This window comes from Charadrius vociferus, unplaced genomic scaffold, assembly GCF_000708025.1.
Source record: "Charadrius vociferus isolate BGI_N301 unplaced genomic scaffold, ASM70802v2 scaffold535, whole genome shotgun sequence".
Classification (NCBI taxonomy): Eukaryota; Metazoa; Chordata; class Aves; order Charadriiformes; family Charadriidae; genus Charadrius; species Charadrius vociferus.
This window is the reverse complement of record NW_009648542.1, coordinates 80,855-100,620: the sequence shown is the minus strand read 5'-3', so window position 1 is coordinate 100,620 and position 19,766 is coordinate 80,855. Positions and strand designations below refer to the sequence as shown.

At 38.9% G+C, this 19,766-nt stretch overlaps 1 protein-coding gene across 1 annotated transcript in view; it reads left to right on the top strand.

Moving 5' to 3' along the window:
• The window catches only part of SLC2A13 (solute carrier family 2 (facilitated glucose transporter), member 13), a 130,953-nt gene that overhangs the window by 67,377 nt on the left and 43,810 nt on the right, over nucleotides 1-19,766 (top strand). The window contains exon 5 of the mRNA XM_009885945.1: nucleotides 17,414-17,577. Coding sequence (XP_009884247.1) covers nucleotides 17,414-17,577 — 164 coding nt within the window. The remainder of the gene's footprint in view (nucleotides 1-17,413; nucleotides 17,578-19,766) is intronic.

The following is a 19,766-nucleotide window of genomic DNA, read 5'->3' as shown; positions in this document are numbered from 1 at the left end:
CATTGTGTTGTATTCTACGTGCTTAGAATCATTGAATGGTTTAGATTAGAAGCGACCTTGAAGATCATCTAGTTCCACCCCCCCTGCCATGGGTAGGGACACCTTCCGCTACATGAGGTTGCTCAAAGCCCCATCCAGCCTGGCCTTGAACACTTCGAGGGATGGAGCTTCAACAGCTTCCCTTGCCAACTTGTTCAAGTGCCTCACCGCCCTCATTGTGAAAAATTTCTTCCTAATATCTAATCTAAATCTCTTCTTTTGCAGTTTGAAGCCATTACGCCTCATCCTATCACTACATGCCCTTGTGAAAAGCCCCTCTCTAGTTTTCTTGTAGGCCCCTTTTAGGTACTGGAAGGCTGCTATAAGGTCTCCCCGGAGCCTTCTCTTCTCCAGGCTGAACAACCCCAACTCTCTCAGCCTGTCCTTATAGGAGAGGTGCTTCAACCCTCAGATCATCTTTGTGGCCCTCCTCTGGACCCACTCCAACAGATCCATGTCCTTCTTATGTTGAGGGCTCCAGAGATGGATGCAATATTCCAGGTGGGGTCTCACAAGAGCGAAGCAGAGGGGCAGAATCACCTCCCTTGACCTTCTGGCCATGCTTCTTTTGATGCAGCCCAGGATACGGTTGGCTTCCTGGGCTGCAAGTGCACATTGCCAGCTCATGTTGTGCTTGGTATTGTTTAAAAAAAGCACACACACACAAAAATCTGCAGTAACTGGTGTGTCATTTACTAGAAGTCTTGAAAAAGGTACTTTTCTTTTTTTTTCCTTCCCTGACCCAGTAACAGCTGAATCATAGCAAGTTTCAGGAAAAGAGAACATTATATCAATTAGCAGCGAGCTTTACTATTGGCATATGGATACAGGAAAACAGAATTGTTTCAGTAATGGTGGGGAAAACAGGCAATTTTGTGGTAGCCAGCCTCAAGCCTGATAAAACATATTTACATTTTAAAGGCATATTTGTGGAGCGGGACAGTACTGCACTAAGTGATGTAGAAATATAGAGCAGAAGGACTGCTCTTGTTTCAAAAAATTACAGTTAAAAGTTGTGATAGAGTAGTAGCTGTGTACAGAAGGAGTGCAAGCAAATAATGTCTTAAAGTATGAAGAGTAATTGGGTAAAGTAAAATGGGATAAATAGGATACAATGCATTGATTTAACAAAGAAAATCAAGATGTAGACCAGCCAGATGCTATTCTTTGAACAAATAACCGGTTTTGCTAGAACAAGAAAATATTGAAAATTTCATTTATCTGGAAAGTTTTGATTATTTTTTTTTCACATGAAAAATTTTTCGTTCGGCTTTAGTTCGAGAATAGCTGGCATTGCTCAAGAACTGTAAGATAAGTAAAGGTCTAAGCAAAGATGATGTGACAGAAGGTTGTGAGAAAAGGTACCGTACTGGAAAGACTAATTATTCTTGCCTTACTTAGTATTCTTGTTGTAGTCCTTAGTGCAAAAGGTTTTCTTTTGCTAATGAAATTGAAACGAGGTTAGGATTCACTGCCACTGGTGATAAATACGGGGTCGAAATCAGAAGACAGTTCTTAACTGCTGGAATAGGATGGTTATGGAGCATAGTGCAAGGTGGAGCTTAACTGGTTTTATTAAGTGTGTTGTCGTTTTCTGCAACAGTGCAGGATTGATTTAGGAGTTTCATTATCATCCTTTCTTTTAGATGAATCTCAAGAAAGTTAGAAATGGTCTTCGCATGTCGTCAATGTCTGATTGTGAAAATGACTGATCAGCCTTTAGCTATTGAGTTAACTTGTAGTGAGTAATGTAAGTTAGAAGGAACATCTAGAGATCATTTGGTCCACCTTGCTCTTCCAGGCAGAGCTACCTTCAACGTTAGACTGGATTGCTCAGGGGTTTACCCAGTTGAGATTTTAAAATTTTGAAAAGGATGGATTGAGCCCCCCTGGGCAACCTGTTTTGGTGCTCTCAAGGTGAAGAACTTTTTTCCCTTATTTTCAGTTGGAATTTCACATCTTGCAGCTTGTAACAATTGTAACTGAGACTCTGTTAGTAGCCCTGCTTAGGTTGTGGAAAAAGTCTTTTCCAGACAGCACAAACCCAGCTCCCTCAGCCTCTTCTCATATGCTTCACTCCTTTCGCCATGGTCCTGTTCAGGACTCTCACCTGGTTTGGTACCAGGAAGTCTAGAAATCAGATCTTTCACGTTTTAAAATTATATTAGAGCTTAAAGAGTATTAACTTCCTATGATAATATGCAGCAGGCTACTTGCATTTTAAAATTCTTATTTTCAGTGCTGTTAAATCTTGTATTATACACCTGGTATGGTGGAGCAGCAGTAACATGGAAAATCTCAGGGCCCTGCTATCATACTAAGGTTCATGTAATAAATGTTTCTTAGAGCAGCATGTTCTGCTTAACTCCCACTGAGGCCCCTTGTTCTGTAACTGGCTGAGAATTGTACAACCAAGGTGTTACTGTTTGGTACATTAAACTGATTTCCAGTAAGACAGCACGTTGATGGATATAAAATAGATTCTGTATTGAGGTTATGATTAGGTTAATTTTTCAATAAATTGTGGAATTAATATGCAATTAAAGAAATGTAATTATTCTTCCTCATATCTTCTTTCTATTTCTTTCAAAAAAAGAATACCTTAGTTTTTCTTCACTTTGCTATTGTGATTAGTGTTTGCCAAGTGCAGGGCTTAGTGTTGACATTACTAGTGTAGCATTTTGAAGCGTTTCTCAAGTACTCGTCACTTGAGCATGTGAGTGCTAAAGTTTTGTTGAGGATTTTAGTATGTTACCTTCACAACAGAGCCATTCCCTCCAGTCATTCTTTGCAGAAGAGGCTTCTCATATGGAGTGGAAGATGATCATGGTACTACTCTTTTGTTGGAGTCTGAAAGGTAGTGAAAGACAATTTTAGCTTCTTAACAAGAGAAAGATCCGGATTTTGTTTTCATTTCCCTGAAAAACAACCTCGCTCTTCACTTCCCCCTTTTCGAGATCACCGGTGCTGTTCAGTATATTCCTGAACTAACACAGACCTCCATGGGGCACTTCTGGTGAGCATTTGGAGAGCTGATCAACACCTACCTTCGTTTCCTTTCTCTTTTCCTGTTGTTTTCAAGTATTATCCACATAGGAATCCTCTCATGAGAAATGTGGAAAAGATACTTAAAAAGCTTTTGCAGAGGAGGAACAAATAAGAAGGAATGAATTGACATCTCCAAGGTTACAAAGGCATAGAACTGGGATTAAAATTTAGATTTTTGATCTTGGCCTTGAGTTCACATGGTGAACTCTGAAGGACAGAGAACATAAATTGTATGCAGTCAAGCTGTCCTTGCACGTAGAATAATTGGTCTGAATAGTATAAGCTGCCAGGGATTTAAAACTTGGCAGCTTAATTAGTTGCAACAAGGAAATGATAAACATGAAAGTGATCTTTACCCAGAGGCAACACAGGAAAACAGACAGCTGATATGGAAAGTATTCGTTTGAAGCAGTTAAGCACAAACACCATTCTGTATCTCTCCTCTACTAGGTGTCCACAAGTAACAGTGATTATTTCAGAGGGAAGTTAAAATGTAGTTTCAAAAGGGACTATTAAAATACCTAGCATAGAATCTTTTCAGCTATTTAAGGACTTTGTGTTAGAAATTTTTATGCAATTTTATCTTAAACTTTGTTTTATATGTATTTTCTAGCAGCTTCACTGAATTTTTGATTCAAAGTGTATGTAAATATTATACATAACATAGAGCAATAAACAGTGGCGTGCACACTTAATACTGAAATAGGTACGTTGTATAAACAGTAAGTTCTCTCCTATGTGGTTCTCATATATAAGAACATTTTTAGAGTTGTCTTTATAAATTTAGAACAGAATTTCTCTGTCGACTAGAAGCATACAGTGTATAACACACTCGAGTTTATCAAACAAATCTATTGCTTAGCATATGGTTCGTAGATTAAAAGGCTACTATTCTGCACTGTAGAGAATCTAAGTCTTTATTACATAAGCCTTTAACTCTTTATTACATTAGTCTTCATAGTGCTTTATATAGCTCTAATAATTTTGATGTGCTGCGTAATTGCTACATTTTGTATTGGAGAGAAAAGCAATGTGTTTGTCCTTTAAAATAGGTAGCACATTCCCAACACGTTGCTTTGCTTTCATTGTGCAGGCTATGTTGAAACATACATTCCCAAAATAGCCATTCAGTGCTTTTCTAAGTACAGTTTTATTTTTCACAGTACATTAAAAACATATTGGACTCCTCTGCTAGAGGTCTGTTTCGTAGCTGCTTTAACTTTCTCATTACATCCAAAGAGTAATGATAATTCTACTTAGCATTTATGAATGGCAACTGGTGCAGATGACATAACCTTCACAGCAGTGGCGAAACATAGCTGCACCCTCATAAAAGTTAAGAAAGTACAAGTTAAGAGCTAAAGCCATGGAAGAGTGAGTAAATTCAGTTTCCTCAGGTAAAATTCCAGATGTCTTCACGTAGAACATGAGTGGACTGACGTGTCTGTGAAGGGGATTCACAAAGGTCAGGTGCTTGACCAGAGGACCAGCAAGCCATGCTGTAGGAGGTGGCAAGGGGAGAAATAGCTCCCTCAGAAGCGGGGTGATACCTACCTCCTTTTGCATTTTCAGCCATGAATCTCCTTCTAGAGTGAGGTGTCTAACCTAGGGTAGGTCCTTCTCAAGACAAGTAAGAAGGATCACCTCGAAGTTCAGTAGGGCCGGGTGATGTGGGCACGCAGCACACCAGGTGAGGCACACTTGTTGAAAGCAGCTCCGCTTGTGCAAGTGATTCTCTAGATTTTGGTACTAAAAGCTTGTTCTGCGTCTTCCCATCTGGTGATTTTACATTTTTGTATTATACTTTTTGGACTGGGAATTAGAATCCAATTCTTCTCACCTCTGCTGGAAGGAGAGCATCTCCACAAAGCGTACTGGGGGCACGGAGCAAAACAGTGTGGGCAGGAAGGGGTCTAACTTGAGAATGTCAGGTTAGAGGATCAGAACTTGAGTCTGATGCTTTGTTTATTGGCAGAAAAGTAGAAACATATACCTGGGATATTTGCAGACTACTTTGTAGTAAGTGAGAGAGAAAGAACTAGGCTGTTCAGGCAGTTTTTAATGTTGAAAGTGTAGAGGAAATTTCAAAAGCAGCAGCTAAATGCAGCATTCAGGTAGATTAATCATTCAAACATCAGAAATCAAATCTTTTGGTTTTCTGGTTGTTGTTTATAAGCTACGTTAACAATACTTCTATGTTTTTACCCATCCTGAACATGAAAGGAAAAAAGTCTGTGTACATTGGTGATACCACTCTAAGGAATTTTTTGGGTCTGCCATAATTTTTTCCTTTCTCTGCTGGAACAGATGGGATGAAAGACAACAGAAAGGATTGTGTGTAATAGAAGCAGACACTGCCAAATTAATATTCACACTGCACACGTTTAAGTTTGCTGTGCAGTTAATTTTGTTTTCTAAGAAAGGAGGAAATACAAGTCTGTTGAGATCTAGTCTATGTGCAATGTATGTCTGAAATGTATTGCAAGAGTAATATTTGATTATACGAATATTAAAACCTGAAGTTGGTTTTAGAAATCTCAATTAAAGCACCATGAGTGAGTGGCATGAACTTGAAAGACACTAAACAGTTGCCATTTCTTGGTATTTGGTGCCAGAAACATCTAAAAATACAAATTCCTGAGTGCAGATTTAGAATGGTCAGTTGAGGTTGTCAGCTTTGGATATTTTTACCAGAACCAGTACTACAAAAAAGGATCTCATCTGCCACCATGAATAATGAGCTCAGATGGTGTCATTCCAGAATTACTCTTTTGGGTTTGTTTTTTAAACAGTCCTGAAATGCCTGTTGATAATGTAGGTACATCTGTGCATTTGAGCCCAGGGAAGACTTTTGTGCCAGTTATTTCCCAGAACTATTTTTTTTTTTTTCTTACATAGGACATATGTTTAAAATTGTTACTAGTAAGGGCATAGTGCCCAGTAGTGACTGCAGCTCTGGTGTACTCATATGCACATATGCATGCTGTTATTCCTCATTGCTCATCACGGAGTTTTCCCCGAATGACTGTGGGATTAGTGCCAATAGATTTTTATTTTTATGTTTTTAAAATTTTTTCATGTGGTGCTGTAATAGACTAATTCAGAATGAGAAGAAAATGTATATTTACTGCAACATTCTTAAAGTAGGCTTCCACCATTTATTCCAGCATCATTGGGTGTATGTGTTAGGGTCATCGCAGTGGCTTTAAGAGCGCCTCCCTACCAATATAGTGATGGCAGAGGCTTCTGTGGCATAGCACTGGCCGCGTTGCTGGGTGCTTGGCCGCTGCCATCCTGCACCGTGTGCCAGGGCCGTTGTCAACCCCACTTACCGTGTAGATGAGTTTTTCCTCACTGGGTTAACTGTTGACTTCCTCATTTCTGCTGCCCTTTGTCCAACCCTATGGCCCCAGCAATATATTCTTCTATTGGTTATATCTTTTTCTGTTTCCTTTTCATGGATGGAATCTCTTGACAGTCAGTTGTCTCAGTAGTCCAGCTTCTGGTTAAATTGTTTTTTTTCCCCTTGTGCATCCTCTTGTGTTTCCAGAAGTGCAGCCCATATTCTGGCCTGACACTTGTTCTTCTGGAGGGACAGGGTTGTTGTGTTCAAGTATTTGAAATCTGATCCAAAGAAACCCAAAGCCTTTAAGACAGTAGAGGACTTTCTGTTGGTTTTGAGCTGTCTAGCTGCTCTATTAAGAGCAGCGTTGTTTCTGGCCACTTGGCTTTGATAATTGTCACATTGGGACAAGTAGGAAGGAAGCTGAAGGGTAGTTGTGGGCTCCCTCTGTTTTAAAATTGACACCAGAATGTAGTTCAGCAACCTAACAAAGGAGGATTGATACAGCAACTAATGATTGATTTCTACAAAGTAGGCAATACTTGGGTTTAAAAGTTCTTAAGGAATCTGTATTAGAATGTCAATCAGTATCTTAAAATAAATAAATATATAGCTTGATAGCCACAAAGGCTTTATTATGCCTCTGTGAAGTTTTTCTTGGTGATCAGAAAATACTACAATGACCTATTCATTATTTTAGACCAATTTCATGGATTCTTAGCAAGAATTCATTACAATCATTCTCATGGGTTGAGCTCTAAAAATGCTAAGCTGTGCAAGATAAACATTATTAATGCAACATCTTCTAATTAAAATTGAAAAGGATAGAATATTAATAAGATTTCACATATGAATTAATACTTGTAGTGTCACTGGAATATTAACTAGTTTTTATGTGCCAAAGACAAATTATTTTGATCATTTGTATGATTTCAATATGGAAATAAAGTTCTGTGTATGAAAGATTGAGTTTTTAGTAAGGTAGTTACAGATTTGGGAGATTTAGAAAGATCTTGTTTCTTGTATGAACACTTAAAACTCTGTAAACTTTTAGATTCATAATGGTATGTTTTCTGTAAGTGAGCTTACTCATTTAAGAAGCCAAATAAAGTGTGGTTTCCTCGTAGGAAGCATTTTTCTTTTGAAATCTAGTCTCCTCTGCTGAGCTGCTGAGGTTTCATAAGATACCCCTTACTTGAAAATACAAGAATTAAGGGAGTGAAGGAGGGGATTATGGTGTGGGGTTTTTTTGGGTAGGGGTGGGGGTGATCTTGTTTGGTTTTTAAAGTACATTTTAAAAAAGCTGTTAAGTGAATAACAGGAGTGCAAAGTGAAGCATTTAGAAGTGAGGAGATACCAGAAATAATTCACTCTGTGCAAGGAGTGAAATGGTAGAATGATAAGAGAGCAGGAGCCTGACAGAGCTTCTGGGACAGAAGAAAATGGGCAGGAGCTGGGGCTGAGTGAGAGGAATCAGAGTAAATGGGCAGTAATGTGGTCTCACCTGTAAAGATTATATCGTATTTCATTACACGGTCAAAGGCCAAATTAGGGCTTTGTAGCTTTGTGGCTGTAAGATTCGTTTATTTCATGTGTATTCTACAGCTTATAAGTATATACTACCTGTCTTCTCTGTGTGGATGCAGTACCATCTCTGGTGTATGCAGTACCCGGGTCTTTGAAGAATTGGCAGAAAATGTTAGAGGTGTTATTAGTCCTATCTAATCAGTCTGAACTAGCTGCATTCTCCCAAGGAGTTGTGCAATGCTTATGTCCTTCTACAAGAAGATAGATGTATGTATATTAATGAGTTTGTTGCTAAGGGGAACAGTAGGGCTAATGCTGTCAGGATTGAGTCACGTATCTCAGCCATGGAAAGGGCTGTTTTTAAATGGACATTTTTAATATAGTTCCTATTTGTATATGTTGAAATTATTATTGTAAATACGTATGTATTTGTCATATGTTTATAGTTAGGAAAAATGTAAACAAAGCTCAGATACTCCAGTGGTAGGTGACAGTATGGTACATTTGGGCAGTTATTTCAGTGCTGTCTAATAAAATGCGAAATGGTTTCCTCAGGAAGCTCCACCAACAGGGTTACTCAAAGATGGCCTGTATAAAGCTCCACAGAGCATATGCAGGGAATCTGACCCTGCGAGGGTGAATAAAAGAACTAGAAGTGCAATGTTTTGAAGATGTACTGTCTGAAAAGAAGCACAAACTGAGTAACACTTTGCCTTGCTGTGCATGGAAAAAAGTTCTCTTTTTTTTCTTAACTGAAAAATGACTGAAAGATCAGATGCTGTAAGGAACACTGAAATTACTTTTTTTTAAACACTTCATAGTGCATTTATTAACATACGGTTTTCCATCTTGCCTGCCTGGAAGGGAAGTTTGGGACGTTTAACATGATTCCATTCAGATACTAAACCATGGATGAAAAGTCAGGGTTAAATTGTGATGTTATTTTTTTTACTAAACGTAAGCAAAAATTAGTAGTAGTACATTAGTGCCCAAAAGATAAATGAAGCTTGCTCTTTCTTGAGAAAGCGTCCATGAACTAGGTTTGAAAGAAAGCCTGTTTCTTTTTTTTTTTTTCATTACTTTTCGAGATCCTGTTGCTCCCAGCTTGCTAGCTCCTGGCTCTTACAGCGAGACTATAGACTATATTATCCCTTTATTTGCCACTGGCCTTGGCTTAGACAAAGGGGCTGGCTGGATTATTACTTTTTTTTTTTTTTAATGCTATGTACATTTAGCAAGTCTATTGATTTTAATGAGGACTGATTTCAGTTTTTGGGATCCCAGACAGCTTATGGCAGGCATTAGTGCTTTGCAGTGTTAGAATACCCTGGAATATTAAACATAATTTAAATTAAACTGAAGTTGTCAGAATAAATGCATAACTGAATGAGGTATATTTTGTGAAACACCTGAGGGATTTTTTTTCCATGCTTTTATACTTATTAATTTGCAGAGAGCACTTATCTGCAGTGAGACTCTGGAGTGTCATTATTCCGCTGTGCATAGTACTGGGGGATAACTGCAAATAGTCATCAGTCTTCCTCCTCTTCCCAAAAGCCTCAGTGGTCTCCATTTATAAAATAGGGATGATGGTGGTGATAGTCTTTCACAAAGGGTCTGTTGAAGAGCTAAGCACTTATATATTGAGTGAAGACACCAAAAACAAGGTGAAAAAGTTGACACTACTTTGTTTTTTGTTGCAGTGCTAAGCGTATAGGTGTTACAGACTCCAACCTATTTGTTCTGTGTTAGAAACCGCATCTCTCTTTTGGGAAGAGGAGGAAGATGGTCAAGCCTTTGTTCCTCCCAGTGCTTTCATTTAATTTCCAGCTCTGCCTGGAAATTCAACTTCTTCTTCAGTAGGTTTAACTAGAGGGTTCTGTCCTCAAATTTACAGAGCACTTTGTCTGTTACAGACCTATGTAGGAGTTTGGTATTACTTTTCTGCCTGATTTTTTTCTTTCTTTTAAGTAATAGTTCTAACTCTTCCTTGTATTTTACCATTTTTCTATTATGAAGAAGAAAACAATTTCCCTCACGTATAGTTTCAGGTGAGACATGGGAAGGACCCACATAAATCGGTGAGATGACTGAGCGTGAAAAGCACTCTGGCTGTGTGCAAAGAGGTACCTGCTGCAGACCAAATAAGGGGAAAAAAAAATAAAAATAATTTTTCTCTAATCTCACAGCAGATACTGCAACAGTATTTTCAAATGACCCAATAGCTGTGTGAACGTATCCCATTAATTTAGGGAAGTGAATTCCTTTGTGTATCTTGGTGATTGTAAGCCTTTAAAGGTATTTTTAATCCCTGTCAGACACTGGTACGCTTACTTTGCTTAATAGCTATAGAATTTAGTCTCTTTGAAGACTAAAAAATATTCCCATGTTTTCTTAATTAAATGGTAATCCTTAAAACCTTTTCATGTGCCTTGCACGTGGATAACTTGTGGTGAATCAGAGAACCTCTTGGGTGTATAGAGTTATCTGTCAAACAGTACCAAATGCTGATGGTTTTTATTATGAAAATGTACTGGTTGTAATAAACGGCATACACTATGTCATTTGGCTCTATGCTGAAAGCATTTATAAGACTATACATCATTACTGCTAAATGGCGAACCTGAAGGTACAATTACAGCAGGTAAGCGTATGGTGGCACTCCCCCAGCTTGCCTCCCAGGCATTCATTTTGAGAAATTCTGTATAGACTTTGAGATGATACAGCAAACTTTTCCTCAGATTGCTCTTCAGGACTTCAAAAGTAGAAGCATGGGAAAGAATATTCAACTGTTGGTCTTAAATTGGAGTCCTATAAAGCAGCAGAGTCTGCTATGAATCAGCAGGCTTCAGTAAGATTTCAGGATCTAGTCCTTAGATATTTTGCCTTCTTAAATTGAAAATAAAGGTACATGTATCAAGCAGTCCTGTTTTATAGCTAATGAGCTGGAAGGGTCTTATTGACATCCAGTGGATAGATGATAAAAGAGTTTTTGTTTGTACATTGTCATACAGGCATGTCTCATCTCTGCCACGAGATATGCCGCTGATGTGGACAAACAGCGACGTCTTATAATTGATCAAAATTATTGTTAAGTATCTTTTGGAAGACAACAGTAGATATGACAAAATGTCTCCTGCTGCCCTGCTGAAGCGATTCATCATGTGAAGTAAAACAAGATGCATTGCATTTGGCAGAATTTATATTAGGCACAAAGTTTGTGTGTGTATATATATGCACACACATATATGTGTGTATAATTGCACGTGGGGTTACATATATATAAAAATTCTACATTTTTTTGTGTAAATATCATTGTTCACATTCTCTGTGATTTTTAAATGCAGAAGATGGAACCAGGTTTACTAATATTTTTGAAACATAACACCTGTTACTATTTTAGAGAACAGCAAGTGTCTTGCGGGAGGGACGGGCACTCAAGCGGTCTTGTGCAGAGCGGAACCTGGAGGGAAGCTAGTTGTGGTGGTTTGGGTGGTGCCAGTCTGCAGTAGGGCACAAGGATAGGTCATGAGGTACGTTTTCAAAATATGAGTTGAAGGAAGGTGGTATACGCTCTAAAGGGGAAAGCCATCAAGTCACGCGACTTCAAGCAGGAGGCTGCCTGCGTAATTTTGCAAAGTTAAGTAAGTGAAAAGGTGACTAAAAATTTACAATCCAGTTGGATCAGAGGAGAGCAGAGATTGTGAGGGGTTTGTATAAAACCTGACACAACTAGTTTGGCTTGACAGGTTTGCCCCATCTGTCACTATATGGGCTTTCAGAGGGTGATTGTGGTTGTTTGATACTCCCTTTTTCAGCTTAACAGTTAACGTTTTAAGTTTTTAAATTTTTTAAGGAATCTAAAGGCTGTAAACTGACTAATGTGATAGTCCTGGGACTGATGCTGAATCATAGTGATGAAATGGATTTTTACAGCTTTTGTGATCAACTTTATTATATGTCTAATGTCAAAGATAAGGTTAGTTCTTATCCTTGCTGTGACTTTCCATTTTCATTTTCCATAGCTAAAGGAGATTCAGCACCAACAAAGTTTTGTCTGGCAAAGGCAGTTCCCATTGAAAAGTAGATCTATGCTTAGATATTTCATAATATCAGCGCTACTGTTGATATTAATATTACTAATTTATATCATATGAGTTCAGAAAGGAGGCGATCAAATTTTGCATTTCACAGAATCACAGACTGGTTGAGGTTGGAAGGGACCTGCAGAGGTCATCTGGTCCAATCCACCCATCCAGGTTTAAAAAGCAAGGTAAGAGATTAGGCAGACATGATTAGAGACGTAGACAGGGAAGCAGCAGAGTTTCTGTAACCGCCCAGGTCTCCAAACTGGTGTCCATGGTTGCTCTGAATGCAGTCTCTGCAAGTGGAAACTGCTGCATCTCTTATCACTGTGGTGTGCAGAACATGAAGCTGGGAAGTTGAACCACATTATCCAACATTCCAATTATATCATCGAATGCTGCTATATTGCTCTGCAATCCTTATTTCAAAGAAGTCTAAACAAGGGATATTTTCACTTTGCTGCTTCTACAGCACCTTGCCAAAGTGCCTGTTTCCCTTCCCCAGGCTTCATGTGGTGCTTAGCAGAGCCATAGCATCCCTCCTGTCAGAGACCCTCCACACCTGGAGCATCTGCTGTCTTTGGCTCTTTCTAGACATATCATCTTCTTCCTATCTTGTTTTCATTTCCATATTTTGGAATCTAATTTCCCATACGCTGCTTGTGCTTTCTCCTACTGTTTCTGTGAATTCATCTAGGCAGATGAGTTGGCACAATTTAAGATATTGGTGAAGCTGTGGTAATTCTGCAGGCCCTTGGTAATGGAAGTATCAGCTTAAACTTTCTTGATTAAATCCCTTTCATAACATAGATGTAAATGGGCAGGACAGGCAGATGCAAGCTTGCTCTTTCTATAAGCCTGGTTTGCTCTAGAAGCTGGTCTCAAGCTTATAAGCCCGTCTTTCACTAAACTGCATTTTCTCAATGTGCCTGGCCTTTGTCCAGCAGCGGTAATTCCAGTGGGAGTTTCCTGGCTCATGCTTGTTGTTCCTTGAGCACCTCTGAATCTTCAGACATGATATGATTGTTGTGTTTAAGCTGCAAACAAAAGACTAAAGAGGAAGACATGTACGTTTGCAGGATTAAAACCAGTTAATAACAGTAGTGCTATTATAAAAATTAATTTCTCAGTTCTCAGCAAAAGTATGTCGTGCAAATTCACATCAGGCCTTCGAGTAGGTGGAATGATTCAGGACCTATATGTAGGAGCCTGGGGTCTTTCCCCAGCTCTTCCACCTGCAGCGAGTGGGACACAGCAAGCTAAGCCAGCTGCTGCCGAGCGTTCTGTTGCAGCAGAGGTTCTCTGTCCCATGCCTTGGCATTGCCATTTGTTGGGCTGTTCCTATTCAGGTTAGCAGCATGTAAAACCACCGTTATCTTTTATCACCCAAAGGTGAAATGTTAAGGATGGCTTAACTTGTTTTTCTTATTGTCGTAATATATATGTTCAAGGCATGTGTCAGAACAGTGAGCTATCTTGGAGAACACTATAGCTGTATTTAGAGGGATGAGTGATAGTTTGCAAAAGGAGGGAAACATGAAAAAAATTAGAAGACTTGTAAGTTGAGTGGGACACTTTTGTTTGAATCAATATAAAATTTGAGTTAGCATTATTCCCTTGGATGTTTTCTACAAGATGGTGTCTGTCTAAATGGTTCAGCTTCCCAGTTGGTGTTGGCATAACCTCATATTAACGCAGCTGCCTGGCTTGATAAGATGGCACCATGGCCAGTCTGCAACTGTCCGTACCTGAAAATGTGGACGGACCGCTTCTCATCTGAACGTTTCCCTACTTTAAAAGTCAGCTGGGGGACAAGACTCCGTATTCCACGTGTATATATGCTGTAACATATTGCTGGTTTTAAATAATTACGCTTTGTCATTCTTGGCCTGGGGAGGATCTTTGTTCATGCACAACTGCAGAAAAAGAGCATGTAAATCTGTTGAAATTGCCACCATTTTGGATTTTCTTCAATATTTAATGATTTGTTTCTTGGCTCTTGCGCTACTTGCCAATTCCTATTGGTGTTATTTCAGTTGAGTTGAGAAAAAAAGACAGAGGGTTTTGTTATCTCTAGGGACTGATTTTCTCGGACTGAGGAGTTTCACTAGTTGTACGGTGATTTCCAAAGTACTGTGCCAGAAAATGTTAACAAACCCTTACAAAGCAGTGCCAGATTACTCTGGTTTTGTTTTCTTAAAAGCAAAAATGTAAATGTTTTCAAGATGTTGAAAGGTACTTCTGAGTTACTTAGATTTATTAATTAATTTTACAAGAATTACAAATTCTGTCCAAAAAAGCTGACATCCTTAGACAGAAACTTTGTTGGAGTAGACTTGGTAAAACAGGTCAGCTGTAGCAGTCCCTTGTGAATGATGGGGGCAATCAAAGCTGTGATGGCACCTTATTGACAGGCTTTTTTTTTTTTTTTTATTGAGAGCTACAAAGCCTAACATGGTGGGCTGCGTCTCGGCTGCTGAATGAGCTAACCTAGGAAACCCCGATGCATCTGGAATTGTCTTTGAGAGTCTGCTTGAAGGGGGGAAATTCTCATTTTCTTTTAACATTGAATGTCATTGCTTTAAAAAAAATACTGACTCTTTAAAGGGGAGGAGGGAAGAAAGTGTTTGAGCGTGCTTCAGTTCCTCCAATACTGTGCATTTTCAGTGTATAGTCAAAAGATTAGTCTGAGGATTCTTAAATGTGGAAATGTTTCAGGGGTTTTTTTAGTGTACAGCAACTCTTGATAGAACAACTTCATAATTTTGACATCCTCAGAAATTATCAATATTAAAATATTTCTGTATATATCCAACTCAGTTACTTTGTGTGGCTTTGTAATTGTCCGTATTTATTTGCTTTCTAAGATACAGTGCTTGCTTAAAAATTCCAGGGGTACACACGTGCTTTTGTCATTTTCTTTGCATTTTATAAAATAAGCTAGGACTACGCAACTTTGTCACTGAAATTGCATTCCCTGCATGAGCTGCCGTATTCACTTGACATATCACAGCTTGACCTTTTTCTGCCACATAGGTTCCTTCCTTGTCAGGAAGAAATTATAAAGTCCTGTCATCTTGTTACATTAGTAGGCAGTTAGGGCTGCACCAGTTAGTATAAAAAATGGGCATACTAAAATAGGTGAACATAAGCAAATATATTTAGTGGTTATCATAATCTATGCAAGTGTTCTTTTAAATTTTTGAAATTAGATTGCTATGCCATAATAAACATGAATGTCATTGCCCAGCACCCAGGCTTTGGTAGCTTGGCATTTGGATTTGCAGAGTCTAAATTTCCCTGGTTTGTTTTCCATAGAAATGAAATACATTGTTTGTTTAAGGATAAAAAGTAAGCTGCTAGTTGAGAATGTATAACCAGTGAGTGCTATAAGCAACCAGAAGGAATGTCGGGGGCAGAAGGCACGTTTGTATATATCGGGCAGTAGTCATCTATGTGCTTTTGTGTGATTCTGTATTCTTTGCTTTCTTAACCATATAGAAACAGTATACTATAAATTGCTGCTGACAATTGGCAATTTCTGACTTCCCAGTAGAACTGGATTTTGAGAAGATTTAGATGTGTGAAGTTAAATGTGGCTTCCTGAAGCCTTGTCTGTTGGAAGTAAATAGGAGTTTCAGCAGGTGTCAGCGGGCCAAGACTTGACATTTATTGTTATTTTCCTACCCTTAGGAAGAAAAAGAAAGGTGGTATTGGGAGATCAGACTATTTGGATGATTTTGGTGACTAGAACAGTGCAGTATGATGTACATTTTGACAGGCAGTTAGCAATTTAATTTAAGAGATTCTTAAGAAGTGAGGATGCATTAACATCAGCGTTTTAATTTGGATGACACCTATGCTTCATGAATCTTCATCTCTCCAAGATTCACACCCTTGCTGGGATCTCAGAGTGTGCACTTTTCAGACAAAATGAGCCTGGACGAGATGTTGCAGTCCTTAATGGGCAGGCAGAGCATCGAGCCAGGCTCAAAACCCATGTGTGGGTAGATACTGGGTCCTCAGTACCAACAGTTTCACTCTGGAGGTCTCCTGCTGCACCACGAGCCTCAGATGGCTGTACTGGTGGGGAAGAGGAGCTGGGAGGATCTAAATACTAGTCTTAGCCGAATGGGAAGGCCATAACATCCAGCTGTAGGCATAATCATTTATGGTTGTCGTGTCTTAAATGGCTCGAGCACTTTTGCAAGTAGTCAGTTGAGCATATTGAACATCCTGGATTATTGGTTTGAAATGAAAAATGATTTATGCTTAGAAAAGAAAAATGTGGACCACAAAAATTGCTGAGGATAACATATCTTGGTGTTAAGACAACAGCGGGACATTTAAAGCAAGCTGCATTTTGACCAGGAAAACAAAAAAGTGAGCTTTAACATTTTTGATGGTTGTTACTGTGTGAAAGCCCATAGGCTGCTAGGTGTTTGAGGGCTTGAATATTCAGTATTTCAGTCAGCACAAATTAAAAGAACAAGATGAAAAGCACTTTTGCACCATGAACAAAACTACTCGTGTTTTCTTGAAGATTTACTTAGCTCTCCCTGAGAACATAGGCACACTATCTGGGTTCATTTTATCTCTGTGAAAAATGGTAGAAGGCTTCCTTTTTTTTTCCCCCCTTTTCCTTTTGCTCAGTTGATTTATTTATGAGCTACTGTTTGTGTGGAATGCTTGATTTGTTTTAGAGAGAAGTGGAAAACTTCTGTCAAATGCTCCTGTTGGGTGTAGATTCACATCCCTGCAACGGGGTGCTAAGGCATTTCAAAGCAGTCGTACGCTGGATAAGACAAAAGTAATACGATAGAGAAGGTTTTGGGCACTTCAGTGGCAGTGAAATAAAACTGCAAAACCTAAAACCAGGAGGTTGCAAGTGTCACTTGTGATGTGTTGGATGCTATAGATTAGTTCTGTATGACCTTTAGCGGGAGTGAAGATGTATTTGATTTTTGAGCTATCTTTCCTTAGACAGTACACAGAGTGCTAGAATACTGCATGTTTTGGCAGAAAAAAAGAGAGAGCACAAAGCAACAGCTGAATTTGAAAGCCGGATTTATTTAAATTAAAAATGCAAAGCCCGTTTCTGGCAGAATACGATTGACCATTGAAAATATAAACAGCCAAGGGAAGTGGAATTCATCTCTCAGTGTCTTCCAGTCAAAACTTTAGCCAAGTGCAAGTTATGCCTTGGTTATGCATGATTTCCCAGAGTAATTGGGTGTCAGTCTGTGGCTGCATTATGCAGGAGGTCACACTTGGTATTTGCTATGATCTTTTTTGATTTAAAATCAGAAACTCTAACGTGAGCCAAAATGAAATCAGCGGTGTTCGTATTTGTCTCTCCCTCCACTCACAGGTACTACAGTGCTACCATTTTGCAGATGTCCGGAGTTGAAGACGACAGGCTTGCAATCTGGCTGGCTGCACTGACAGCATTTATAAACTTCATTTTTACTCTGGTGGGAGTCTGGCTCGTTGAAAGAATGGGTCGCCGGAAACTTACACTTGGTAGCTTAACAGGTGAGTGTTTAATTGGTGTATTCTATTTTCCTCCTAATTATTAATAAAATGGAAATAAAATTTCAAGTGCTAATTTTTTCAAAGTAGTCCTCTTTAAAATAACAGTGTTGACCTCATCTTCTCCCTGAAATCATATAGCTTTTCAAGACAATTAGTGTAGTACCACAGCTAAAGGCTGTGAGAGAGGTTTAGCGTGTTATTTTTTCAGGTGCAGTTTTTCATTCAAGCTATGTTTGACAATGTTTTTATTTAGCTTTTTAATGCTTTTTTTAGTATAAGGAATCAAATGCTTGGAACTTCACAACTGATAAGTTTTTAAATCTCGTGTGTGTATATGTGATCTGCAATTTTTGGCTCATTAATGGGAATTCAGAACATATTATCAAGAATTATGCATATCGCATAGCCATTGCAGCACTATTAAAAAAGGTAATGCGGTTCTTTGCATAGTTATCTGAAAGACAATACAGTAAATACCTTACCTGCATGAAGGTGGTTTTAATTAGTCTCTTGTATGAGATACTAAAATACAGAATTCTGGATTTGTACATTTTTTCCAAATATTCAAACACTGTAACTCATCACGTAGCCATCTCTTGGAAGCAGGAAAAGGCAGAGCAAGCAGTCTTGCCTACGCTCAGCCGCATCCTGCCATTTACCCGGTAAATTCCTGCTCGGTCCCATGTTACGTGCTCCTTCGGGCTGAAGCGATCTCTGACCGATACCTGCCTCTGGCTGAACGTCCGAAAGGTTCAGATGTTTACAAGAACAGGGTTTGGAAAAGAGAAACCGTTCCTGCTTGTCTTGAAATAATGTTCATAAGTGTTTAGCTGGGAGGGTTTAATGTCTCCATATTTTGTTCTGTTGTTGCTGTCAGGGATCCAAACTTCTAGTTAATGCAACACAGCAGAGTGGGAGACCACCTGCCAAGTCGCTGGCCATCTGCAGTTCCCAAGCGATGGGAGGTAATCTACACTCACAGTATTTGAGTGCATTTATATAGGCAGAACAGTAATGGCACAGTGTTGCATATGGTTTGATACGCAGTTACCCAGATTTGTAAATTAAAACATGCAGTTTGGAGGCAATTTGGTATTTCCGAGTTGTTATAAATCTGTATTTGGTGTATCACTATTTTGATTTGGAGTAGAGAAACTTGAAGAGTTTTTCACAATCCAAGTTCAGAAGGTCCAAAGTCATGACAGAGAAGATTGGAAAAGCACGTTCCTTGCATCTTAAAAAAAAAAAAAAGAAACATAAATCTCAAATTGCTACTTTTATCACAGTATACCTCCAGATCAGTTAAAATACATCTCCCCTATAAATTCTTCTGTGTCTCCGCGCAGCACCAAGTCTTTCAGAGGGGAAAGACCCAGTTCTGTACCATTCCCTATGCTCAATACCCTTTTTTTTTTCCTGTGGTAGTTGCTGGTTTTCTTGTCTTTCTGTGGGTGGATTTCCTGGCACTGCACTGGTACTTCTGGTTTTTGGGTGCTGCCTCTCCTTTATACTCTATGGAATGGAGTATTTGTATATTTGGCCCTAATACCTCATATGTCTGGCCACCCCCTCGGGAGTTTATTGCTTCTCTGTACCCAGCTGTATAGGTGTGGTTCCCACGTGGACTTGTCATACAATCACAGAACTCTGCTTTTTGGCTCTGGTTAACATATTCGAAGGTCATACATTTGAAATGTAGATATAAATGTCTCTTAAAAAACGTATTAGTCATAAAACAGAGAATGATATAGAAATTAGACATAGAATTAATGAAGGAGAATAATACAGCTATTTGTTATGCTGTTTGGACACAAAGTAATTGTTTGGTAAAAATATTCTTGGTCCTTCTGTGGTCAGTAGCCAGTCTGCAGCATCACTTGATCCATGCTGCATTGCTTGCTGTGTTCTTCATCAGACAGCCCCTCTGTAAGGAAAACACAAATAGTGACAGTAATGAAATCTTATGTAAACTCTCTGTACTATTTAGAGGGTGTTTTTATGTGACGTTTGACACTTTGATTTAGGTAGTATGTTTTCCTTAGCAAGAGGGCTGTTTAATAAAATGATAATTACTAAATCTGCTGATGGATTAGTTTTCCATGATGAGTTTTCTCATGTGGTAAACTAATATTTTAGTGCTCTACTTTGGTTTGGAATTACTAAGGTCATTGACTTTCACACTGAGTTAT